Source organism: Synchiropus splendidus, chromosome 11 (genome assembly GCF_027744825.2).
Source record: "Synchiropus splendidus isolate RoL2022-P1 chromosome 11, RoL_Sspl_1.0, whole genome shotgun sequence".
NCBI classification, from domain to species: Eukaryota; Metazoa; Chordata; class Actinopteri; order Syngnathiformes; family Callionymidae; genus Synchiropus; species Synchiropus splendidus.
The window spans coordinates 18,517,625-18,544,016 of record NC_071344.1 but is presented as its reverse complement, the minus strand read 5'-3'; the positions used below and the strand labels follow the sequence as shown (position 1 = coordinate 18,544,016).

General features: G+C 47.4%; 4 protein-coding genes across 5 annotated transcripts in view; 2 read left to right on the top strand and 2 right to left on the bottom strand.

Moving 5' to 3' along the window:
- On the bottom strand, positions 1-1,975 carry cetn4 (centrin 4). The gene is made up of 5 exons (XM_053878659.1): positions 1,897-1,975; positions 1,573-1,728; positions 1,385-1,513; positions 1,050-1,187; positions 1-272 (listed from the first exon to the last, which is right to left on the bottom strand). The coding sequence occupies exons 1-5, from the start codon at positions 1,897-1,899 to the stop codon at positions 183-185; spliced, it is 516 nt and encodes a 171-aa protein (XP_053734634.1). The 5' UTR covers positions 1,900-1,975; the 3' UTR covers positions 1-182.
- Positions 1,976-2,116: 141 nt separating this feature from the next.
- fgf2 (fibroblast growth factor 2) lies at positions 2,117-15,464 on the top strand. 2 transcript variants are annotated; one of them, XM_053878661.1, is made up of 4 exons: positions 2,117-2,184; positions 3,021-3,151; positions 11,864-11,967; positions 12,758-15,464. In XM_053878661.1, exons 1-4 carry the CDS (start codon positions 2,132-2,134, stop codon positions 12,941-12,943), a joined length of 474 nt encoding a protein of 157 aa, XP_053734636.1. In that variant the 5' UTR covers positions 2,117-2,131; the 3' UTR covers positions 12,944-15,464. The 2 variants fall into 2 exon arrangements, with proteins under 2 accessions (XP_053734636.1, XP_053734637.1); XM_053878662.1 differs by lacking the exons at positions 2,117-2,184; positions 3,021-3,151 and adding an exon at positions 5,603-8,428 and having other exon boundaries at positions 12,758-15,376.
- Positions 12,259-16,777, bottom strand: nudt6 (nudix (nucleoside diphosphate linked moiety X)-type motif 6). The gene is made up of 5 exons (XM_053878643.1): positions 16,484-16,777; positions 15,448-15,651; positions 14,616-14,671; positions 14,220-14,274; positions 12,259-13,966 (listed from the first exon to the last, which is right to left on the bottom strand). The coding sequence occupies exons 1-5, from the start codon at positions 16,728-16,730 to the stop codon at positions 13,593-13,595; spliced, it is 936 nt and encodes a 311-aa protein (XP_053734618.1). The 5' UTR covers positions 16,731-16,777; the 3' UTR covers positions 12,259-13,592.
- Positions 16,778-16,993: 216 nt separating this feature from the next.
- spata5 (spermatogenesis associated 5) overlaps positions 16,994-26,392 on the top strand; it is a 59,885-nt gene continuing 50,486 nt past the window's right edge. The window contains exons 1-10 of the mRNA XM_053878612.1: positions 16,994-17,651; positions 17,755-17,879; positions 18,381-18,538; positions 18,717-18,775; positions 18,858-19,406; positions 20,427-20,556; positions 20,624-20,680; positions 21,202-21,325; positions 21,838-21,939; positions 22,848-23,001. Coding sequence (XP_053734587.1) covers positions 17,483-17,651; positions 17,755-17,879; positions 18,381-18,538; positions 18,717-18,775; positions 18,858-19,406; positions 20,427-20,556; positions 20,624-20,680; positions 21,202-21,325; positions 21,838-21,939; positions 22,848-23,001 — 1,627 coding nt within the window. The 5' untranslated portion in view covers positions 16,994-17,482. The remainder of the gene's footprint in view (positions 17,652-17,754; positions 17,880-18,380; positions 18,539-18,716; positions 18,776-18,857; positions 19,407-20,426; positions 20,557-20,623; positions 20,681-21,201; positions 21,326-21,837; positions 21,940-22,847; positions 23,002-26,392) is intronic.

Sequence of the window (26,392 nt, the reverse complement as noted above, 5' to 3'; positions counted from 1 at the left end):
TAAGACTAAAATAATATCACGCAATTCATTAGTACTTAAATGCATTTTTGCTTTTGGGAAATATTGGGATGCAACACATAGTTCAACAGGACTAGAAAACAGTTTATTTCATCAGTCAAAAGCTTAGTGTCTGTACAGTGAAACAGTTCAGTTAAGAAAGGTTAGAGAAGCCAAGCAGGAGGTCAGTAGAGGTTGGTCTTCTTCATGATCCTGAAGAACTCTTGCTCGTCCACCTCTCCGTCTCCATCCCGGTCGGCCTCGTCGATCATCTCCTGCAGGACAGGAACACAAGAACGTCAAACGGAGGAGAAAGTTGGTGTGGGAGTGACGACAAATGGATCTCTGACAGCATTTAGGTGAGATGACATTTTTGTGCTTCAGAATTCAATTGTCATGTGAAAGCTGACATTTAAAACGGTTGTTTTTCATGTTAAATGTCCTGTAACTTGTGACATTTGATGAGTTGAAGAAAACGGCATGAAATTTTCGATGAGTCAATTCAGTTTTGATTTGTCATATTCAACTTAAAGCTGAGTCCACTTAATATTTTCTTTCTTGAATATCTAAACTTTATTTTTCTTTTCATTTAATTGCTATAATTAAATGCTATTATATTAAATTTAATGCAGATCTTTGAAATCAACAGGTTCTAGAATTTTTATTTTATTTTTATGTTAAAAATGTTTTCCATTCTTTTTATTGTTTCAGTATTTTTTTTTCTTTTATCATAAATTAACAAACACCTTTTTTATCGAATGGTGGTGTCACTTATGAAATTATGAATCAACTTTTTAATTCAAGTTTTTGTTGTTTTCAGATCTGTGGCACATTTTATGACTCTTTGTTTCTTAATTTTCTGTGCTCTAATCTTCTCAGATAATTTTACATCATTGACTCGTTTTCTTTCATGTATGAATTGCATTTGGCTTGAATTCACTCTGCTACATCAACAAATACTTCAAACATATAAACACACGTCAGAACGCAGCAAAGTGTGAGGTGTTTGCTCCAAGTGATATGTGCAACACATCTTCCTGTCGGCGAATGACCTGCAGCTCCTCGTCAGTCAGGTTCTCGCCCAGCTCTTTGGCAACACGCTTCAGGTTTTTGAAGGAGATTTTTCCTGTTCTGTCGTCATCGAAGAGCCGGAAGGCTTTCAGGATTTCCTCTTTGGAATCTTTTTCACTCTGCAAAACAAGCCATTCAGCTCATCCCTGCGTGTTCATGACTGAGGTTGCCAGTTTGGAAAACAATATTTTACAATAAAGGACCTGGTGAAAGGGAGGCAGGGGGGAGAGCAGGGGTCGTGATGACCAAACCTGGGGTCAATCATCCAGGGAAGACCAGAGGTGAAGACAGGGCGGATGTCTGTGTTCCAGCTCACCATTTTCACAGTCATCATGCTGAGAAAGTCGCTGAAGTCGATGGAGCCGGAACCTTCTTTGTCAATATCTGCAATCATCTTCTTGATTTCTTCTTTCTTGGGTTCGAAGCCCAGCGCTCGCATAGCAACCTGGAGAACCAATAATGTGACTTAGAAAAGTGAAGGGCGTCTGGCTGATCATCGAACACCTTCAGCTCCTTCACGTCGATGCTGCCTGTCCCGTCGGTGTCGAACAGGTCAAACGCTTCTTTGATTTCTTGCTTTTGCTCCTCCGTTAGTTCGATCTTAGGTCCAGGCTTTTTCCGCTGGCTGGTCGCAGGAGTCGATTTTCGGAAACCTGACGCCTTTTGAAAACAAAACACGTGTTGTTTTATACTTGACGAATTCGAAAAGTAGAATAGAAAGTTAATAATCTTGACTCAACAACCTTTAACGGGCTAGTAAAGTTAGCTCACACCACATATTTTAACACCGATGGCGCTGAACTTAGAAGTAAACATTCTGTAGATTACCATTTCACAGTTGAACTGGGAAGCTCGCGCAGCGTGTTCCAGACCGGATGTCAACAGAGCAAACGCCAACAGCAAACGTCGTCGGCTTGAGTGACAAGAGCAGCAACCAATAGAGAAAGAAAAAAGAGTTTGTCAACTGCGTGACAACCAATCGTTAATCGAATTGGGTGGGCCTAAACTGAGCCCGCCAATTACCGAGAACCTGCGTTGTCGCTTAGCAACTAAGAAACAACGCATGCGCATCGATGCCCACAGAGTCCTGAGCAGATGGATGACTTATATAGCGAGGTAGCTTCATTGAGATCATGTTTGCACGCCTTTTCTGCACGTATTTGTTTTTATACAACACTGTAAATGGTTTTCATTAGCACTCACGTTGTTGTTAAGATAGAAAAATGCGTTTGTTGTCTAATTTTACCATCTTAGCTATCGTTAGCTTCACGAGTGCCAACCTTTTCATGCGGAAACTGTTAATTCAAACGTTAAGTTTAGTCGCGTGTTCCACTAAACCTGCGTACATAACCCGTAGCTTTGAAGGTGAACTCCACATTCGCTATTGTTTTACGCTTCAAAGATGCGAGTCGCTACGCCCACAGTCTGAAGCATCTTGGTTTCACATTTTAACCAGAACCTATCAACAGGTTACATTGAGAACGAAATAGAGTTCATGATTTTAATTGGAATTGGTGTCCTTGTTCTTCATGTAACAAATAAGGACAAATGTTGTTCTTAGTCTTACTTAACGACATTAATCTTCATCTACAGCTCATCATCACGCCGAACTATGAAATCCTGTTTGATCCTGAAAGTAGTTGACTACGATACTAACCACTAAATATCGTTGGCATCAAAATTTGCTTTTTAAATATATATATATATATATATATATATATATATATATATATATATATATATATATATATATATATATATATATATATATATATATATATATCGCGTTTAATCATGTCATAATATTGCAATCATAAAATTATTTTCTCATCTCTATTTGCATGAACCTGTTGACTCCTAGTGTGAAGTTGTGTAGAATGCAAGTCCCTATTTTGTACTTTTTGTCTTTATTGTTTGGTTGTTTGGCTGATACTTAATCCAATGATCCTCAGAATGCAAGGCTGTACCATCATCAACCAGCGGCGGCACGTTGGCCTGCAGAAACTGGCTGCCCTGTCGCAGATTGCCAGTTCGTCTCTGGGCCCTCATAAGTCCTACAAGTTTGTGCAGGACGACTCCAGCGGTGAGTCGGCTCTCGTGACCTCATGCGTGCGCGTTCTGGACAACCTGGAGTTGACATGTGCCGTGGGTCAGTTGGTGCACGAGACCGTTCAAACCCATCACAAGGTTTACCACACAGGCTCCGGAAGCCTGTTGTTTCTGGCGGGAGCGTGGAGTTGTGCTGCTCTGGAGTGTCTGCAGAGGGGGGTTTTGGTGTCCCACATTGTGTCGGGTATGTCGGAGGCCCTGGAAGTCTGCTCGGATGTGTGCAGGAGAAACAGAATCCTACTTGACAGCCTAGATCGGAGCTGCTTGCCTCATCATCTCAGGTCCACTCAGAACGTCACCACCAGCAGGCAACTGAACTTGAAGCTGAGTCGACATTTTTGTGGGACACGGTCTGCAAATGTGCCTGTAGATGTCGCTCACGTTGCTGAAGGACTGAGTCACGGCTGCCCTGAAGGTATGAAGTTAGTCATGGAAGCCAGCCGCACTCAGAAGAAGCATGACCAAGAGAAGGTGTTTGATGTGTCCAAAGTTTTGACTTGTGTCCTCTCTGCTTCACCTGAGGAACAGTCTTGCGTCACACCTGGATGTGTGGTTCCTTTACACCCCGATCTGACCGCTCTGGCTCATTGTCTGAGGGGAAGAAGGTTAAAAGTTGCACTTATTGATGGAGATTTATCTCACAATTATCGCCACCTAGGATTTCACCAATTAAAAGGAGTTGAACGTGTGTGTGACAAGTCTGCGATGCTCAGTGAGGAGGAGCAGTGGATGGAGAGGCTGGTGAAACGTCTGCTGGAGCTGGGGGTGGGCGTGGTGCTGGTCAGCGGGATGGTCAGTGATGCTGTGGTCCAGCACCTGAGCCGACATCAAATCCTGGCTGTTGGAAAAGTCAAAGTTTTGGAGGAATTTGGCAGCGCCACTGGAGCGGTTGCCGTGTCTTACATCCGCCAGCTGAGTCAGAGGTGTGTTGGGGATGGAGTTCAACTGGACCTGTGGAGGGACGTGAGGAGCGACGAGAGGACACTTGTGAACATCTACACCTGCAGAAGGACGGCGCTTGTCTCTGTGGTCATCACGGGCCTCCTGCCTGGGAAGCTGCAGAGTTTAGAGGACCGCTTCTGGGCATGTGGGTATCGTCTTCATCACGCTCTGATGGATGCAGCTGTCCTCCCCGGCGCCGGCGTCCCTGAGCTGCTTTGTGTTCATGAGCTGCACCAGCTGGCGGACCAACACAACAAAGCCAACATGGCAAACAATCCCTACAGAGGAGTCGTGTTTCACTGCACAGCTGACGCTCTGCTGGACTACACCTCTACAGTGATGCAGAACGCCGGAGGAGTCTCTAAAGTCCTCGCCAGAACGACGCTCAACCAAAAGCTGCTGGACTATCAGAGGAGTCTGGATGTGTCGCTGCTTTCTGTTGATCTTGGTGATAAGAATCCTCCCACGAAGGTCTATGATAATCTGAGCGTGAAGCTGGAGGTCTGGAGGAGAGCGTTGGACCTGGTTCTACTGGTCCTCCAGACGGACACTGAGATCATCACATGTGTGGAGCAGAGTGCTGTCAAAGACCTGATCATTCTCTGACGTGCTTCCTACTACATGTGTGTGAAACAGCTGAATAAACGCTACTTGATATGTGGTTTTCTCTAAGTATTTGTTCACTGTCAAAGTGTATGGGAATACCCTCTAATATCCATGCCTTAATTTGTACATTTATTTACCGGTAAAAATCCTGGCGGATTTTTTCGGCTTAATTTATTTACTTCCACGCGATAAGAGCACTAACAGCATTGCTGATGTCGGTAATAATTCGCCACCAGAGGGAGACAAAACATGTGTTTTCTCGTGTATATATATATATATATATATATAAAAAACTAGAAGCAATCTGATCCAATGATTTAATAAAAAAATAGCAATGAAAGTTATGAAATGTACGTCCTAAAATAAAAACAAAACCTGCTGTATTTATATGTTTAATTTAATATGAATTTATGTTATAAGTAAAATGTGAACTGAAGTTTTGAAATAAGACCATTCATAGTACATTGAAGTATTTATTTTTTATTATAAATATTACTGCATGGAAATAGAAATAAACATAATAGGATTTCTTCTGTCTGTGGTGAGACACTGACCTGACACGACTCCCTGTGTTCCTCCATCTGTTTGGGGCGTGTGACACTCGTTTTCAGACACTTCCTCCACTTGAGTGTGGGCTTGGGATCATTCTCCATCTGAAACAGTTTCATGGAACCCACTCTTCTCTGGCCTCAGTTGGAGGTTTGCTGGGCAGGTTCTGACCAGGCGGTGACCGATGACGGGATCATGGCTGGTTGGAGCTCAGTGACTGTGAGGATCAAAGGCTGACTTGTGTGGGCAGGTCCAGATCGCTGAAGCACTGTTTTTTCCTTCTTTGGTCACTTTCAATGATGACCTCTGCAGTGCAGGGTCTGGGTTAGTTTTGCGAAAGTTACATTTGTCCTGTCCTTTCCATCCTAACCTAGCTGTCTGGTTTCCCTGCACACATGAATCCAAGCCCCTCTCTCACGGGGCACAAAAGGAATTCCAGTGTCCTCCCTTCGAGGCTCTGGACGTACTGTGTGTCCAGCTGACATTGTTGCTCATGAGCAGTGTTTCCTTGGCAGCCAGGCATGTTTCATTAGTGGCAGAGCGTCAGTGGGAGTGAAGGAGGCCAGTGCTGGTCATTTTGTGAGAGCAATTACTTTGGAGATAACAAGTGACCATGTCAGGAACCATCTATAGTCCTCTTGAATGTTCCTGCAACCCTCAGTAGTAGTCAATCCTACATCAAACATACAACTCTGTAATCAATCAATGCGGTTTTCAATTCGAAATCTCCAGCAAACTTTGCACCTTCTGCCCGGACCAACGTGAACCCTTCAGTGCTGCCATTGTTGTTTCAACAACACGGTGGAGTAGAGAACAAGCCATGACCCCCTCCCTGTAGGAAGCAAACCAGTGCTGCCTATGATGCAACAAAATTCACTTTAGATCATTACACTTATGTGAACAATAAATCTACATCTGCACTGTCCGGAATATTTTCCTGAAGTTTGTGGTGTCGGGTTAAAGAGAAGACTCAACTGGTGCTGTCGATACCAGCGTGCTATTTTTAGCAGCACTTGGTGAAAGTAAAAGTCGAGGGCATCAAACCATAAATCTGTGTTAATATTCCAGGCAGCTCTTATCCCGACTCCAGGATCAACCTGTTTTCTACTGCTTAGCGAGTCATGACTGACTTGTCATGACTGTTGCCCGGTTGAAGAGTTTGTCATCGGTCATCGGGTCAGACTTTACGGCTGTTTCCTTCTCCATATAAGTGGTTCCTCGTCCAGGCCATAAACATTCACTGGGCAGCAAAGTCTGTAAAGCTTCCTCTGAGCATGTGTCCTGCTTCTGTTGAAACATTGGTGTGGGTTGGTTCATGTAGGAGTCACCTTTTATTTGGCTTTCGGTCTTCAACATACGCAACTACTAGGTCAAATACCGTGATGTGTCAAGTGTTTGGAAAATTACGAGCGGAAGCCCCCTTCCAACGTTCTCCATTGCTTGAGAAACCTCAGCTGTCGTGCCCTATTCCTTCAAGATTAGTCATCCCTGTGGTGATGGCAGGAGACCACTTATAAGAGCCCAAGTTTTAACTGAAGAGTTTGAGGATGAAGGGTGGGGCACGGTGTCTCCCTCTTTTTGCCTCTCAAGATACATCTCAGGAGTGTTAGTGTGATGACAAGGTTAGTTTGCCGCAGTGCAAAAAGGCATCTGCTTTCATGTTATGCCTCAAGAGTGCTCGGCCATTGGGTGTCTCCATACCCTGTGGCAGGCTGAATGGATGGTGTTTAGAAGGGGGCGAGGCCATTTGTCTTGCTGGCACAGAGGGCACTTTTGTGGGCATAGCGTTGTGCTTGAGAGTCAAGGCTTTCCCAAGTAAGAATGTTCTGCATCAACTCAGAGTCAAACTAGAATCCTTCGCTGTGTAGTCTCTGCTTTTTTTTTGCCTTCAGTCGACACTTAGATTAGTGCAGGACAGTGATGTGAAGATTCTGTCTCCTGAGTTGGAAGGTTTTTCTCTCTCTCAGCGTTGAAACTGAAGTTGACCTTTTTGTTGGAGGACTTTTTGATTGCTTGCTACAGGGTTTGCACAAACTTTCTTGTGGCGCATTCTACTTTTCTCTTGCTCGAGTTGGCTCTGTGACCTTCAGTCGGAGTCCTAGCCCGCCAATTTGTCCATCACTACTCGAGCCTTTCATGTGGTGGGTGTCTTCCCTGTCACTCAGACGGTCTGCCTCAATAACACTCAGTTCTGGTTCTTCCATGTCCGGCTGGTGCACAGCGAGTTTCAGATGTGGTTTTGTTTCCTCACAGGCTGGGGCCAGAGAAGTCGCCAACAATTGTTGTGAGGCGAACTAAGGACATTAGGGTCAATCATGGAAGAATGACAGCCTTGATCTGGTGGATTTGTGGGCTGAAACAGTTGATTGCATTATTTAATTTGACATTTCTCTTACTCACTGAGCGGCGAGTGAGTCATCAATCAGAACCTGGCTGCAGTTTGGGGCCTTCTCTTGCTGTGCGGTGAATGAAAACCTTGTTCATGTGACTCCTTCTGGTCCTGCCCGTCCCCTTCCCTTGCTCTGCTCTCCTTGACGTCTGCTCGGTCGGTTGGCCCAACAGAGGAACATTTGTGGGCGTGTCGCTGCTCAAGAGGGCGCATGCGAACTGAGGCCCGAAGGGGAAGACTTCCACACAGATCTAAGCCAGCTGCCTCGATTCAAACACTTCAGTGCAGGAGGAGAGCAGCACGGGGACGACACACACACATGCATCTACCACCGACGCTTGCTGGCAGAGCCATGCCACTTCCACAAACAAACCTGTAGAAAGGCACCATTTTGGCACCGGCTGCTCATTGGGAGTTGAACTTCCAGACCTGTGGCGCTGAAAGAAGACCGTTCTCACACACTGACCTCTGAGGTTAAGCAGTTTGTGTGGAGGAGGGGAGGAGAATCGTGGGAGGCCGCGGCGGGGCCCCTACACTTCTCAAGAAGAGTCTCAGCAGTTGCTGGGAAGCCAGCCGAACAGGAGGACATGGCTACCGGAGAAATCACTACTCTTCCCGCAACACCTGAGGACGGCGGCAGCGGCGGTTTCCCCCCCGGATCCTTCAAGGATCCGAAGAGACTGTACTGTAAAAACGGAGGCTTCTTCCTGAGGATCCGGTCGGACGGTGGAGTGGATGGAATCCGAGAGAAGAGCGACCCTCACAGTGAGTACTAATGTTTTCTACTCCTGAATATGCTTCTGGATGAGAAGATACAAAACTAATACCAACGGAATGATGCAAGTTTTCCAACATGTCTGGAAATATCCAGCGAGTAGCTGTATTTACTTATTTTTTTGGTCAATAGTATTTGGAGGACCGTGACTTCGGGGGGAGTATTTAAAGGTATGCTGCGTTTGTGTGGTGTCATGGTTAGAACTCACACACGTCTATCATTATCAACGTGGAACACTTTCAGTCTTGTGTTGTGTCGTCCGGACAACTGCTCCTGTGTATCAGCGGTGTGTGTCTGTGGTTACATCAGTAAATACGCAGGGAGGAGGTCAGCTGAGGCGCAAGTCATGAATAAATGGAAAAGTCTGTCCCAAGATCCGCTCTGACATTTCCAAGTCGGTACAACCAAACATCCGAGTCGGAGGGAAGCTATTTTGAGGAGACTCGAGTTGGCTGTCCGTCTCTTCAGCTGGGATGCACTTTTCTCTCCACACTTGAGATGGCGTCATTTGTGAACGCCGTCATTGTTCCGCAGGGTTGAGGTCACTTCATGCATGTCGTGTTCCCTCCACCATGGCAGGTGTCTACCCACCGTGATGACCTCTGATGGTTCATCATGCTGGTGGTCACTCACTGGCGCTTCAGGTCCTCCACATCTGTCCATCATCTTGTCCATCAACCTGAATAAGGGAATTGCACCTCAAACTGACCTTGTTGACGTCTGTGGCCCCAAATAGGTTTAAGACAAGCTTCATATTCTTGTTTCAAAACGACTGATGTTGTGTGGTATTATGATACGGTCTACACACAATTTCAAGCTGTTATAGTAGAATTTGCCCCTTATAGCATTCTTATTCCACAAACATAAGATCCTGTTTTTTGTTTATTTCTTATTAGATCACCTTTATAAAATTGGGTTTCACAAACAATGGACAAAACGGTGCATTTACAACCTTGGAACAACATTCAAGTTGAAACCACTTTGAGGCCGAAGTCTTGGTTTGCTCTTTAAGACTGAACTCCACTCAACTTGTGAAGGATGACTTGTTGAAACACTCACCTAGGTGTTAAATTGTGTCTGCACTCCGTGGAGCCCTCGGGTCAGAGATTCTTTGGGGTTCTGAGCCGCATCCCAAAGTTTAACTCCACACTGCGCCTCAGTCATCCAAAGGGGTTGTGAGGCATGAGGAGCACTGCAGTGTAATTCAGCTTTCTCGATAGATATGGAGCTTTCAAGAGTCTCTGACTTTCCTCTTCTCTTTGCTGTTCGTGAGCACTGAGTGAACCGCTGTTGACAGTAGCTGCATGGATAATGATGCTCCTGTGCCCCTCCTGTGCACTGTGTTCCGGAGAAAGTCAACAGCGACGGTCATTTCCCACCAGGGCTTTCCAAAGCAAGTCCTTCTGTCCCGATCGTGCTCCTTCATTGGTTGTCCCACCTCTCTTTCCTGGTGTCACCTTCACTGACATTTCAGCACCATTTGTCCGGTAAGTCCTTCCTTCCCTCAGAGTCTTACACAACTGCTACCAAAGAACAGGAGGGGGAGAAGGAGCAGAGGAAGTCTGGAGTCAGAATGAATGTGTCGAGTTGAACCTTTTCCTGCGAGAGACTGGCCTCCTGCATGCACAGTCTCATCAGTGGTCTCCGCCCCTGTGAGGACCCTTCAGGTTTGATGGAACTCCGAGGCTGCGTGATCTGACCGCTGCCTCATCAATGGTCCTTTTGTTTCAGGCCACAACAGACCTGCCAACTCGGCGGTCGTACCTGCCAGTTCGGTGCAGGCGCCGTAACCCGATACAATCAAGGCCTGGCTAAGACTCACGTCATCATAAATGACTCTCAATTGGAGTGAAGAGCTCTGCAGAACGCTCTTTACACATGCTGTTGGTTCACATCTTCTCCAGAATCCACCTCTTTTGATGGGGCACTTGCAGGCTGGCCTTAACTACCTACAGATGTCTCAATCTAAAGTCTAATTTTGGAGGGATTCCCACTCTAGCTGTGGGGCTTCTGATCTGCTGTGGATTTGCTGCTCATTTGTTTGTGTTTAAGATCAGTGTGTCTGAATACTGACTCAACCTTTAGGATTTGACTGAATCTGGACTAGAAAAGTGGGAGACAGTTGGATGAAATTGAAATGAGATCGTACGTGCGCTCTCCAGTCTCCGTGGTATCTCCTCATCAGGTGTGGAATGTCCACCACCCACTGACTGTGGTGAATTCTGCCTCTTGGTTAGGCCGTGGGATGTCTGAGGAAACCCTGGAAAATATTTGAAGCTGTCTGTGAGGGCGAGGTCTGAATTCCCATGGGACAAACACAACGTGAGATAGTCCAAACCCCCCTGGCCTAGCTTGATCCTCACCCTTGAACTGGAGGAAACACAGGAGCTGCTCGGTCTATCTGAAGACCCCGATGATGCCAAATGTGGTGAAAGCTAGGGTGTTAGCGACTGGCTAAGGTTTAAGATGGAGGCCTCCCGATGCTTCACAAGAACAATAATAGAAGGATGAACCTAATCCTGAGGTTGTGGATTTCCTCCCACTGTCCTCCACCTCTCACGCAGCGCAGACTCTTGTTTGTCTCTGTGTGTGGTCTGAGGCTGGCACCGACACCAGGCAAACCTCAGGACTGCCGCAGCACAATTAAAGCTTTCCCAGCTTCTTTACTAAACAGTTGAGGAAAATAATACAACTCCAACCTGGTGACAAACATCCGATCACTGCACACAACTGTTTAATCGTGTCACGCTGTTGGACTGAATCAGACGAACCACCACTAACACCTTGGAGGAGGGTTCAGTTGAGTTGGAGACCTGAGCTGTTGAATGCAACACACCTACATCTGGCTCCACAAGATCCACAAGCTTGTAAGTTGAAGCTGCTTCTAAGACAAAAGAAGTTCCAGACTTCCTTATCAGAAACAATTCTGAGGTGCTCCAGGGCAACAGAGAGCTCCTCCGAGTTGAACACCTCACTTTTCCAGGAGACATCTTGACTCTCCTACTGGAGGAGTGGAGGTTCTCCACTGACCCTCTTATGGATGGCCTTCTCTCAATTGAGAGCTTTGCCTTCTGGCTCAGCTCTTTCTTCACCAGAGTTCTGAGGACTGAAGACTGATCTTGCTTGAACCTATGTCAACTCCCTAAAATATCATTGAAACACTGAAGAGGATTGAGTCCGGCAGCTGGACTCGGGTTTGGATCTTGGTAACACTCTCATGTTGGGTGGAGCAGAAGTGCTCTGATGGATCAGTCCTCTCAGTGAGAACAAGAGGTGTAGTGTTGAGTCATGGGTCGGACCATAAATAGACCTCTCAGTTCACTGAAGAGTTGAGAAGGTGCCTTCAGCCATGGAGTCAACAGCCTGTTCACCATCACATGTAAACAAGTTACGTTTCTTTACACACTTGTTCTGTTTTTCCACAGTAAAGCTGCAGCTCCAGGCCACATCGGTGGGAGAGGTCGTCATCAAGGGCATCTGTGCCAACCGCTACCTGGCCATGAACCGAGACGGCCGGCTGTTTGGCGCGGTGAGTCAGCAAGTCTTTCTCTCAGCTAATTATTACTGTCATGAAAAGGTCCAAAAGTCCAGTGGCACGAGGAGGCAAGACTGTCCGGACGGGCCAACTAGGACGGAGGTCGACACGTCGAATACAAAAAATCTTCCATCACTTAAAGATATTTATGATATTGGAGTCAAGAAATGGACTTTCACTAAAAAATTGATGACAAAGTCAGAATTAAACATCATTATTGCAACAGGAAACTGTGGAAATCCATAATGATCCGAGTCAGAAATAGATTTGATGCTTGATAACCATTTTAATCTCCAGTTTTATTCCATTTATTTTTCTGCATGTATTCCTGCTTTTGTTACTGAGAAAGACCAAAATATGCAGTAAAACTGAAGCGTTTCACAGGGGATATCAGGTCCCCTAAGGTCAACAAGAGAAGCCTGAGAGGCTCAGCAGGTGGTCATAATGTTAGCGTGCTGGCTGAGGTCGACAGACACGCCCTGACCCTCTCAAACACGAGTCGAGCTGTCTTCCAGTGCTGATGTGACAAGTCGTCCTCTCATGAGGTTTAGTGGCGTTCAACTCTTAGGACTTGGAGCTGCAGCTTGTCCACAAGTCAGGCCGACACTCAGAGGCTCTTCTCTGTGGTGTCTCGTGTCCCCGGCTGCAGTCGCAGAAAGAGGTTCTTTAATCAGTCCAAATGGCTGCCTTAGTCTCAGGGACTGGAGACGTGGGACAGATGCAGTCCTGCTGTGACCTGTGTATGTGAAGCAGCCTGGGTGACTCGCTTCCTTGTTTCCTCCAGAGGCGAGCGACGGACGAGTGCTACTTCCTGGAGCGGCTGGAGAGCAACAACTACAACACCTACTCCTCCAGGAAGTACCCCAACATGTACGTGGCACTGAAGCGGACCGGCCAGTACAAGTCGGGCAGCAAAACCGGGCCAGGCCAGAAGGCCATTCTCTTCCTGCCCATGTCTGCCAAGTACTGACAGACCGACGGCGGGACTCGGCGGTGGTGCCTTGCTCAGGAGTGAACAGACCAGGTTGGCGTGTCGGTTTATTTTGGGCTCCGACTCACATGAGTGGCTCCAGGTTGGACCTGAAGGGGCGAAGGTGAAACTCGACTCTGACAACAGACCTGCTGAGTATCTGCGAATGGCACTGACTTGAATGACTCGGTGACATGGAACGACGCGCTTCTGTGGGGAAGACAAACAATAACCAGTATTCGTGACCAAGAGAGAAACTCAACTTCAAATATAGTTTAATAACACTGGCTCGCTCAGTGCCAGACAATGGTCAAGTTTTACTCTTCAGATTTTAATCCATCTGATCATTCAGGTGATCAGATTTTTCCTGTTGACTCATTGGCTTGTTTCGTTCAATCATACATCACTATACAGAATCTATAACTTAATCTCTCAACAAGAGAGGCCAGATGCTAGCTGTTTGCATGGCTAGCAATGTAACAGTAAAAATCTCACACTGGAGGTTGAACACCAAAGACAAAAGTCCGTCTTGTAAAAGGCTCACCATAGTCTGGAATATGAAACCTGTTTTGCTCCGATGTGACGGAGGTTCTTCCTCGTTCCTTCATCATAAACACACTGCAATACCATTGGTTAGCCGCGGACCTAGCTATGGCGAGGTGACCGTCCGGTGGTACAGCTGGTAGAACATCCCCGAGTAGACAGCAGGAAGCTCCTCCATGCCCAGGTCCACGTGGTGGAAGCCGTGCTCCAGCCCGTGCAGCAGGACCCGGGCCACGCGGGAGGTGATGGGCGTGGTGTGCTGGGTCCGGGCCAACTCGGCCAGGTCCAGCCACTCGCAGCGCAGACACTCCTGCGTGCAGAAGTCGATGTGGTAGCTGAGCGGATGCAGCCGACAAATGATGTACATGTCCGACATGCCGAAGGCCCCGGGGTGGTTGTGCTGCTGCCGGAGGCTGAGGAGGGAGCGGAACTCTGAGCGGACGCCGGTTTCCTCCAAGACCTCACGCACTGCCGTGTCGCCTGGAAGCACCAGAGTTGTGAGATGAAGGATGTCAAGGGTTTTTGTTTTTCTCTTGCTGCTTTTGTTGTCGAGTGAGGATGATGATGAAGCTGCTGTTGATCGTACCGATGCTGCTTTTCCTGTCTTTGTTAGTGGATGTAAATGTTCAATAAAACAGATGTCTTACAGTCTCATTTCAGAGTCATGACTGAGTGCGCTTCAGTACCGAAGAGAGTTTTCTGTGCGGAGGTGTAGGACTCCACTGAAACTCACCAATATTTTCTCCTGGATCCGACAGACCTCCCGGAAACTTCCACGCATTTTTCGTCTGAAACAAAAGAGAGAGTCAAACCTTCAATCTGACGCCTCCATGATAGAGTGGACAAATCTCAGAGTGTGACCAAGTATAAGTGACCTGATCAAGTGACTCATTTTTGGACCCCGATTCTCTGATTCCACTCATCACTGTGATTCAGGACAGAGTGATGTGAGTCACTTAGGGAGCTGTCGAGGCTTGACCTCCACAGTTAAGGTCAGTCTGAGTCTGACCCCCGATCTTTAACACTTCTTCTGAGTCACAGCAACAGGAAGTGACAGACGTGTGAGATTATTTGAGTTATGACTCATGGGTTAATGCACTGATACGCCTCTGTTCACATGACAACTTGCCTTGTTCCTGTCTTGCACGACCAGAACTTTACCGTTGCACTCGTCCACAACTGCACCTGTGGACAAACATGGTCAGAACGTCCTCCACCCTTGGAGGAGCAACTGTCATACCAGACGTCACGTGGAGCTCTGACAGGCTGAGGTCAGGTCGACCTCGGAGTCTTACTCAGTCTCGTTTAAAAGCCCCCTTTGGTTTCATTGTCTTCTGACTTTTACAACAACTCTTCCTCTCATGCTGTTAAATCAAAACTCTGCGTTTCTCTTAACAGAGCAGAAGTCCAGGTTCGTGACTGACCCAGGCCAGCAGACCACTGTACCTCTTTGGCTCTCTGAACCTGCTCGGTGGTCCGGCAACGATGGACCGACGCTGTCAGAGGCAGCTGGTCATAATGTTTTGGCTTGTCTTCATTGGTTTGTACGATATAAACCCAAACACATCTCTGGGGGATGACTGGATCTCACGGAAATTCCGAAGTTCAATTACTGCGGCTGCTAGTTTCTGATGACAATCAGAGCTGCACTGACGTTTGTCTGGGGGTCACCAGATTTTTTCTGGACCGGAGTCAGAGGAGAAACGTTCAGACATGTTCTGAAGCCAGTGAGAGCAGTGCAGCTCATACTCTGCCCCCTGCTGGGCGGTCAGAACAGTCACAGACTTCTCTGTCTTCTTCCTTTCTCTGGAGTAGACCTGGACGTTTAACGTGTATAATCCAACATATGTATCTGTCATTTTATCTGGCACGGATTCATTTAAGGGAAGCATAAACAGGTTATTATTTTTGAAATGTTTCCCGTCTCATTGAATGCAGAAAAGACTTTAGTGTGTGAGTACCTGCCACACCGATCTGGTGCGTGGCGAACCTCGGCAGCCGACTGTCGCCGTCTCCCATCCACAGACACATGACTGCGTGGTCGTCTCTGGCGTGGTGGAAGGTGAAGCCGTGAGTGAAGGCGGCAGCAGCGAAGCGACTCAGGGCGACAGGAACATGAAGCCACACAGCGATGCGACCTTCTGACTTCCACCGGGCCAGAGAGTCTGGAGGTCACACATAGCACCGCCTCATTAGAAGTACTGTCTTCAACTGAACTAAATACCACATTGACATATAGTTAATATATACTGTGTAAATATACACATTATGGCTGGAACCCTATAAGCAAAATACCAAATAAGTAGTAATTTATATATATCTCCTATTATTGCTAAAAAAAAAAAAAACATAAGAAAATGCAATATATATGTAATGTATTGAATATAAATGTATATATATATATATAGATATAGATATTCTTATATATTTTTTTATATTTTATTATTTATATTTATTTAAATAAACATTGCAGAAATAATATAGAATATATATTATTACATTTATATAAATTAATTCAACAACTAATTTAAATGAATACATTTTTAATGGTGTTTGTTTACATGGTTTAAGCAAAATAAAACAATGTGAAAAAATCCCATAAAAAATTGTTTTGTTTGCTGATATATTGGAATAACTGTCATAAAAATAAGCAATAGCAATAATTATTATTATTACAATAATAAGGGCCGTTTATAAACCAAATAAAATCTCAAGTGAAATACACTAAAATGTTAACATTGTGTCAGCATTTATCATTTAAATAGTGGCAGCATTTATATTAAAACACATAAATCTATTGCCATATATGAATATGAGAAGTGATCTCAAATACTTTTGTCACCGTGAGAGTTTCGCTTCTGAAAGGGTCTTCTGTACACTGAACTATTGATCATAACATTGACGAGAACACACGTGAGCGCCGTCATGAACCCGTCAATTCTGACAACCGAGCCGGCCGGTTCGGACGGGACTGTACCGCCGTTCCGGTCCACGAACCTTTCAATAGCCCACTGAAGGCACTTTCGCACAGGTCAGCTGTGAAGCCGGTCTCAGCCAAGTTAACGGTCACTCCCCCGAACCGGTCCACTTTCCCCGTCAGCCCGGCGACCCCTTCAGCCCCGGGGAGCTGGAGCCGACCCGCGGTGCCGCAGAAGCTCCGAACCGCCGCGAGCCCGGGACACGTCTTGCACAGCCTCCCGCTCATCGCCGACACGAGTTTGGAAACGACGCTCGCTGCCGCCATGCTGAACCGTTATGAGGCGGCTGACACAGGCTCGGTTCCGCCCGGCGTGGACCCGCTCCGCAGTTGTGTAAACGACCTCCCTCTGAGTTGCGTAATTACCGTAACACAACAGCTCGCGAGCACGACGCGTCACCAGACTTCGTTTACAAATCCCACCGTTACCGAGTCATAGAGATTATTTGCTCTTTGAAACTCTTGCATTTGGCAAGATTCGGCATTTTAGAATCAATAATATTAAAGCATAAATTCGGCTAGTGATTGACTGATATGTTTTAAATTTGAAAGCATTTCTACCGTTACACGATTATGCTAGTCTAGCTAGATGCTAATATTTTTTGTTATTATAATGACTGTCATATGATTTTGTATATTATAAATTAGCTCGGAATGTTTAACAATTTTAAACTTCAGCTTCTTATGCAATTCAGCGACAATTAGCCAAACAGCATATATCTTTCTGTGATAGACTTTACAGATTGACATACCAATAAGTATATTGAATTGTCTCAGCCAATAATTAATATAATTTAAGTATTACATACTACATTGAACATAACTCATGGACTCCATGCTTTGTTGATTAAGAGCGAGATTTATTGTTATATCTCATTTTTGATGAGGCTTTGCTCTGCGCACGTCCCTCAGCAGTTACGGTAAAATAGGCGTGTCTTCGACGTCAACCCGGAACTACTCTGCAGCCCGTGTTTACACATGTCGCTGTTTTCACGTGGAGTCAAAGTTCGTGATTTTAAATGTCTTCAAAGAAAAATAAGAACAAGTCCAAACGCGGGAGCGAGGAAGACGGCCCGGTCGACCCCAATGAAGCTTGTAACGATTCCGGTAATCTGCAGACTTCTGCTCAGGACGGAACCAGCAGAAGAAGCAGTAACTCGTTTACTGTCATCGACTTCATTGAGAAAGGTGCAGAATATATCCAAGAAAACTGCGCTGCACTACATGAATGACGCGTGAATGACCATCATTTATTCAATAATTAATTTCGCTGTCCATGTTCTCTCCGCAGCGGAGGACAAAACTCCTAAAAGTTGCAGATCAACGTTGTGTCAGCTGAGTCTCAACTCCATGAAGTTGGCCAATGTTTCTATCGGAAGGCCGGTTTTGTTGACGAGCCAGTCCGGAAGACAGGAGGTCTGGATCCGTTCCTCCTAAGCATCTCTCTATCTTCTGGTTTTAGCTTCATACTAAGCTTCCTCAGCGAATCCTTATTCCTCTCCTTCCAATCATTTATTTGTCGTTTTCTCCTTCAACTTGTCCACTTCCATAATCTTTCAGTTAACTTCCTTCCTTTGTTCCTGCTTTCCTTAATTTGTGCTATTTGGTTCCCCCCCTTCTTTCTTCCCTTCTATCTCCGCTGTATGATGTCCCTCTTTTATTTTTTTTTCTTACTCTCAATCTCCATACTCATTCCTTTTCCTTCTCTCAATTTTTCTGCATTCTGCCATTTGACATCTAGTTATTTTTGTCTTCCTTTCCTGTTATGTCGTAAACACGAAGACGAACATTCAACTAGCCACTTGAGTCTGTTCTATCAAGTTTTCTGAGATTTTACCAGGAAGAACAAGAGTAGCCACATGTCTGTAGGAAGCATGAGTCTCTGCTTCAGTCGCCCACTGACTGTCTCCGCCTCAGGTGTGCTCAGGATGGCCCGCTGCCCAGTTTCCGGGCGGAAAAGTTGGACTCCCGAGAAGCATCCAAACAACTCTGAAAGTGAAGACAGGAGATGAAGTGACTCTGCAGCCGCTGACGGGCCCGCTGCTGCAGGCTGCGGAGGTGGTTCTGACCGGCAGGTGAGTTGCCTTCACCGTCTTCCTCAGCACCTTTAAAATGCTTCGTTGCTTCTTTGTTGTGTTTTTTGTTTATTGAAATGCCCCCATCTGCTGGTGAGTGTGTGTAACTGCAGAAAGCTGGTGAACTTGATAAAATTGTAAATGAAATCAGTGAAGAGTGTTTCTACTCCGAGTGCAGGTCCAGTGAAGAGGCGTTGGACACACCAGAGTTCAAGAACTTCCTGCTCCGATCTCTCGGTGAGTGGACGGATCTGAAGGCACTGAGAGGAGTCACTGTGCTCAAACTCACCTCCCCCTCTTCTCCCTGTTCTCTCTGCAGACGGCCACGTGGTCCTGCCGGGAAGCCTGCTCTCGCTGTCGTACTTCGGCCGTTCCTGCAGTCTCCGCGTGGAGTCGGTGACCGGCCAGGACGACGTCTTCGTCCAGGGGCCGGCCCTTCCAGACGTCCAGGACTCATCTGTGTTGGACAGCATCTCCGCTGACCTCTTCCTGCAGCTGAGCCACCTGACGGTGGAAGATGACTGCGTCCCCCTGACCCCAGGGATCCTCTCACCTGCCGCCAGCACCCCCTGCAGACCCACCTCGCTGCCCTCCCCTGCCTCCTCTCCTGCTGTCAGTCTGGAGAGCTCAGTCACCTCGCAGCCGCTCCCTGCAGCCGTCCGTGGAGCCTGTCTGAGCTCCGATCCCTTCTACTTCCTCTCCTGCCTCACCAAGGTCACCTTCAGGGGGGGGGACCGCCCAAAAGACTGTGATGCTGAACCACAGAGGGTCACCTACAGTATGATCGGAGGACTCGGCAGTCAGCTGGACGTCATCAGAGAGACGATTGAGCTGCCTCTCAAACACCCCGAACTCTTCTCCAACTACGGTGAGTCACTCACTGAGATGATCTGGGTCTGTTTGTGATGTTAATGTGTGACTCCTAGAGCTGCTGGGTTCATTATGTTCATGATGAGGTTTTGTAAATGTGGTGGGGTAGGTGTCCAGCAGAGGACTCCCTGGTGCACAAAGTGGTTTACCTTCAAGTCTACTCCCCCTCTTGGGGTCACTCTCCTCTTTGGTCTTCCTCTCCATCATCTGCCTGGCAGTTCCAACCTCACCATCTTCCTAGCAATGTACTGGCTACCTCTCCTCTGTACACGTCCAAACCATCTCAATCTAACCTCTCTGACTTTGTCTCCTAAACACCTCAGCACATGTGCTGTCCCTCTGATCTACTGCTTCCTGATCCTATCCATCCTGCTCACTCCCAGAGAGAAGCTCAGCATCTTCATCTCTGCTACCTCCAGCTCTGCCTCCTGTCTTTCCCTGAATGCCACTGTTTCCAGACCATAAAACATTGCTGGCCTCACCACCCATTTGTACACCTTCCCTTTCATCCTTGCTGACACCCTTTTGTCACACATCACACCAGACACTTTTCTCCAATGGTTCCATCCTGCCTGCACCTGCTTCTTCACCTCTTTCTCACACTCTCCATCGCCCTGGACAGTTAAGCCTAAGTACTTAAAATCCACCACCTTCTTTATCTCTCCATCCTGTAACTTCACCTGTCCATTTGGCTCCCTCTCATTCACACACATGTATTCTGGCTAACCTTCATTCCTCTCCTTTCTAAGGAAAACCTCCACCTCTCTAGCTTATCTTCCACTTGCTCCCTGCTCTCACCACAGATCACAATGTCATCTGCAAACATCATCGTCCAAGGGGCTTCTTGTCTAAGCTCATCTGTCAACCTGTCCATCACCATGGCAAAGAGAAAGCTGCTGAGCTGAGCCTTGGTGCAGTCCCACATCCACCTTGAAGTCCTCTGTTACACTGTAACAGAGGACTGTTCACTTCACGGTGTCCACTCTCACACCTGAAAATTCTATGTCATTTGCAACAGGAATCCCGCCCCCTAGAGGTGTCTTGCTGTACGGCCCACCTGGGACAGGGAAGACCATGATCGCACGGGCCATCGCCACGGAGGTGGGAGCTCACATGACGGTGATCAACGGGCCGGAGGTCATGAGCAAGTGGGTGGTGTTCTGGTGTTGAGTTGGTGACGTCAGGGAGCCAGCTGTTGAGACCTTTGGTTTTTAGGTTCTATGGTGAAACGGAGGAGAGACTGAGGCGCATCTTCACTGAAGCTGCTCAGAGGTATGCACCCTGCTGAAACCCTCCCGCGAGCGCCCCCTAGAGGTCAGCCAGTCGGCTTGCTAACTAGCTAGGAAAAATCAAAGAATGTGTTTGAAAATAAAACAGTACAGCTTGATATATTTGTTCAAATGTTGCAGTAAATGGTACATAAAATTGAAAAGCAATAATAATAAGAAGAATAAAACAAATTAACTAAATTATTATACATTAATCACTGAAGATAATTTGAAATAAACTGAGAACCTATTTTATATATTATAAACAAAAAACTGTTTCCGTGTGTATTCAAATATATAAGCAACCTTTGAGTTTAAAATGGTGACATTTAATTCAGAGTTAATGATGATGGAAAAAAACAGCGAAGCTCACCGTGTGGTCACGCGAGAGGTTAAAAATGTGACCTCTTCATAGGGCGAGAAACTCCTGTGCGGAAGCAGCATGCGGCCATCTGCTGGCCTAAACTAAGTACTGCACTTTACTGTCGCCAGCGGGCGGATCTAACTTACTCTTTATTTCCTCAGGACACCTGCGATCATTTTCATCGACGAGCTGGACGCCTTGTGTCCGAAGCGCGAGGGTGCCCAGAACGAGGTGGAGAAACGGGTTGTGGCGTCGCTGCTGACCCTGATGGATGGGATGGGATCGGTACGGCTGCTTTTGACAGCTCTCCTCACACACTGATACAAAGTGGTTCTATGTTTTCTAGTGTGGTGGTTCTGCACCACAGTGAGTCTCTGTGGAACCAATTGGTTCTGAAAGATGCTGCTTAGTGTCTCCACTCTTCTTAATAACGTTAGGAAATTAGTAAGACTATTTAATTATTTACATTAAGTATTTAATTAATCTTTTAGTCTGTTTAGTTTTTATTAAAAATAAATAAATACTAGTGGACGTGGAAAGCTAAGTGAAAGATGTTATTTGAAACACTTATTGATCTGGAGCTGAGGTGTCAGTGGAGCAGCAGTGAGCATCCACAAAGCCAAGGAAGGTCTTTCTGTTGAAGCACAGAAGTCCCATTTGTCCACAAATACTGGTGAAGAGAAGCTTCCTCAGCGTCAGTCTCACTCTGCTTCGGCACTCTCAGCCCGACATGAGTGTGAAACGTTTACTGTAATGTGCAGACTCTCACTTCAGTTTCTGCTGGTGTTCCTCTCCAGGAGGGTCACTCGGGTCAGCTGCTGGTTCTGGGGGCCACGAACAGACCTCACGCTCTGGACCCGGCCCTTCGGCGCCCCGGGAGGTTCGACAAGGAGCTGGAGGTTTGTCAACACTCACACAGAATTTTTAGGCGAAGTTCAGCAGTTCCGACTGCGGGAGGCGCTGTGGGAGAGACCTGCTGCTTTTGGCAGGAGGACTGAGGGTCTGAAATTAAACTTCATCAAAATGTGGAGTGCCTGACGGCTCCTCAGAGTTAGAGCTGTTGCTGAAGAGCTAGGGCAAGGGTGGGCAATCCAGTCCTCAAAGGGCCGTGGTGGTGCAGGTTTTTCTTCCAACCAAACAAGCTCACACAGTTTGACCAATGAAGTGGAGGTGACTGACTGAGTGATTGTACCCCCAAGACACCTGCTGGTGAAAAAGTGTCCTCTTGATTGGTTGGAACAAAAACCTGCACCCACTGCGGCCCTTTGTGGAACAGTTTGCCCACCCCTGAGCTAGGGTCTCCTCAGACATCCAGGCTGGTCCCATCGTTCAGGGACAGTCAGTAGCAGTACCTTCTGTAATGCCCACGGAAGTCCTTTTATTTTTGGTTATTTTGCTCTGGTCTCTATGTGTCCATTTTGAGTACATTAGTGACCTTGTGTCCTGGGTCTGTTCCGGGTCTTCCTCACAGCTCAACACCTCAATAGTCTAGATCCTAGATTCCTCTCCGAGTCTCTTCTGAATGACTGAGGTTCTCTCTCTCAGTCAGTCCGGGCAGAGAAGCTGTTGTTCTCTGGATCACTCCTAAGCTGGAGACCACAGGTGAGAGGAGAAACCCAGCAGTCAGTGGAGAGCTCTGTCTCCTGGCTCAGCTCTTTCTCCCCCTGTGAACATACCTCCTCCTAGAGAAGAGATCTTCTCCTGCCCAGACAGTTCTCTCGTCTGATGGAGCCCCTTAGTCTTGTCCTGGAGGAGCAGTGTGTGGAGGCTGTTGGATCAAGGGGGGGCTGACTCTCTGTGTCCAAAGGTTGGGGTACCTGGAGCTGCTGAGCGTGCTGACATTTTGAAGAAGCAGTTGAAGTCAGTTCCGTGCAGCGCCTCAGCAGAGGAAGTGACGCAATTGGCCGACCTCGCTCACGGATACGTGGGAGCCGACCTCGCCGCCGTCTGTAAGGAAGCAGGTGAGTTCTCCTCAACGTGGGGCTGCGTGGGCACCCAAGCCCTGAGGGGGGCGCTAGACTGAGACCTGAATGACGAGTGTTTCCCAGCCAGTCGGGACTTCCTGCCGACGTGCAACCTCACTAATTAACTGGCCTCCGATTCAGGGGTGCCCTCTAATTGAGTACTTGGCAAACAGGAAGTGTGTGGGGGGCACTGGTGAGACCCCAAAACCACAGGAGCATGTTGAAGCTCTGACTCCAAACAGCCTACCAGCGCGTGTGAAGCCGGTATGTGTGTGTGTGAGCGAGACCCCTGCTTGCCTCCTGGGTGGTCCACGATGGTGTTTCCAGCTGAGGCTCGGCGGAAGCTCTCAGGAGGAGTGAGATTTACTGCTGGACTGGAGTCCAAACCACAGCCGACTCTGATCTGTGACACCGACGTGTGAACACGCTGCTCTGGGACGGAAGCTTCCGGAGGTGGTTGGAGACTTGGAGCGTCCTTGGCTGACTGGACTCCAGTTGAGCTCTGACCTTTGACCTCTCAGGGCGAATCGCGGTGTCTGTACACCTCAACATTCTTCTTCTTCCTCTCCAGCTCGCTCTGCTCGTTTTTATCCTCTGTCTCTCATTCTCTCCACTCATCTATTCCTTTCACTCATTCTTACTCAGCTTGCTGTTCTACTCAGAGAACTCATTCTCTCCCATAATGTTCCTTTTTTCACTTTTTCTTCCTCATCTCTCCTCATCTTCCCCCTTTCATTGTCATCATTTCGACTTTTCTTGTGCCTCTTTCTGTCTCCTATTCTCATTCCCTCGTCTCCTCTCCCTCACCTTTCTTCATCTTTTCCCCCTCCTCAGGTGTTTCTCTTTTCCTTCCTTATTTTTCTTCTCTTTTTCTTCTTCTCGTCCTCCTTCAACTCTCCTTTTCTTTCTCCACTTAAATCTTTTTATCCTCCTTTTATTCTTACCGTCTTCCCCTCATTGTCCTCCTCTTCCTCCTTGTCATCGTTTCTTCATTCTTGATCTAGTTTTTCTTCCCTCTCACTGTCAGACATGTTGGACTGGTTCTGTTGGAAGCCGCTCCCAACACGATCACGTGGGTTCCCGACTTCTTGATTTGGGATTGTACCTGACCCCCGTGGGTCCTGATGAATGCGTAGTTCACATCGGTAGCTCCAGAAAAATGACTCCCACAGTGGCTTCCTTTGCCGTCCAGGTGAGACTGCCGACAGGCGAGCGCTCAGACGCTGCTTCCTACTGACTGGACCAACATGTCACCGCTCCGCAGCCGCACTGCAGTCTGTCCTATTTTGGGGTCACTGCCTGCCTGGACACAATACCACCATGTTGTGGAAGGTCAGGCTGCTGTGGAAAGTGTTTGGTTGTCCAGTAAAGTCTCTACAACAGATGTCTCGTCTCATCACGCCTCCATCCGTGGGACAGCTCCGACATCAAGGCCGGATCTGAGCCCCCCGTTATTAGCCACCACAGAGCCGCTGATTATCCCACCATCGTGCCGTGCAATGAGGAGCCTTAAATGAAAGGGAGGATTTGTGGCAGCCGGGGAGAATTAGTGCCGTTAAATGCTCTAGCATCACGAGAGGTTGTTGTGTGCTTGTTTGTTCTTAGATGGAAACACTGAGTCATGAACTCATGTGGAGAAAACAGTTGGCAGCTCAGTTTTGTTGAACCAATCTGCTGTAGAAGCCTCCACAGAACCAGACTAGGGTTGTGTAAATCATCTTCATTTTCCATTTGTGTTGTCGAGTTATGTCCTGGTAACTGGATAAACAGACTTTGCTGTCGAACTAAGAGGTCAGTGGAGAAGTCTGTCTCCTGGCTCAGTTCTTTCCTCACCACAGATACAGGTCAGACATGATACACGTGTTAATCCAGGTTGAGGTATTTTTTGCGCAGTTGCTTCTGTGAGTGAGTTCGACTCCCGTGGCCAGTACCCCGTCACCTCCAGGTTTTGGATCCGTCCTGACAACGCGGTGCCTCTCTGTCATCCTGCTGTCGTCCCTCGTCTCCTGTCGCCCACACTGACTCACTTCCCCAGTCTAAACAACTCAAGTGTTTGTTTGCCTCGCGACACATCCGGCGACGGGAAGCCCCCGCTGGAACAAAGCACCGCGCTTTGATCGATTAGTGGCCAAAACAAACAGAGGCTTGTCATCTGTCAGGTTGAGGTCAAACTCTGTGTCGGACTTTACCTCTTGAAAGATTGACTGAGGTGGTCAGACGGTTGGTTCAAATCCCCCAAAAGCCCTAAGGTTGATCTTCCTGGCAGCTGCAGGAAGTTGAAGGGGAAGAAAAGCCCCCAAATACAAGTCTTGTTTGTTTGACATGAATTCTGCAGTCGGGGACTCGCTGTCCTAACATGCCGGTGTTTACAGAGACACTTCCTTATAAAGACATCGTCTGAACCAAGTCCTTTTAGAGACTCGCATGAACCCAAAACATGAGCAGAGGACGTCACGATTGAACTGCCTGCTTGTGTTTGTGTTCCATATGTCTTTTATCAGTGTGTATTCCTAGTGACGTGTGTTTCAGTCTGTTTTGTTGAGAGTTATTCAAGTGCATCCAGTGCTGTCATCAGCCAATCATGCAGGGTTCTCCAAGACCGAATCCGGTGTAGCTCAGGATGATGGCTCTGGACTGAACGCGGACAGTACCCTACTGGACCGGGCCAGGCCGACATTGATTCAGCCCATCGGCCCTGAGCGGAGACTCGTCCTCCATGACCAACTCTTGCTGGATGACTCGAGGACAAAGCTCCATCTGACCCCTTGGACCTCACCCTGGGAGGTCACATGTTCACAACTGCCCCACCGGATGTGCTATGAGGTGACCTCTGGAACATGTATGGCAACAGGGCACACAAGTCATGGTTGGTGGCGCCAGAAGTTCTGATGTCAAGTGAAGCCTGTTTCAATACCCCAGAGAAGGTCCTGAGAGGACTCTTTCTGAAACAAGTCCAAGTTTGGGTGCAAAGAACTCCTAGGGTGGAGGTGTTCCGATTCTGGGGGCAAATCCACTGAATCATTTATTTGTTTTGTGCTTCACATTGGTTTCTTTGCGCTCTGTCCTCTGGGCAGTTTTCAGGCTGAAGGGGTTGGTCCACGGTTCAAGTTGTCGAAGGTGGTTTGTCCTGGCCACACCAGAGTAGAACACAACCTTCTACTTTGGCAGCAACTCTTCCTCTGCTTAGTTTGCAACATGTTTGCGAACCTGCATTCTTCCACCTCTCGCCGGCCTCTGCCTCCTCGCTCCCACTAGATCTCTTGCATTCTGGAAATGAGGAGCACATAAGGTTCAGATTAAGGAGTGTTGTGTTGCCGCTCCCCCCTCTTTCCCCTCTTCCCGTCGGATGTTTTCATAACTAAACTAAATCTGTGCTGGAGTGAGCCAA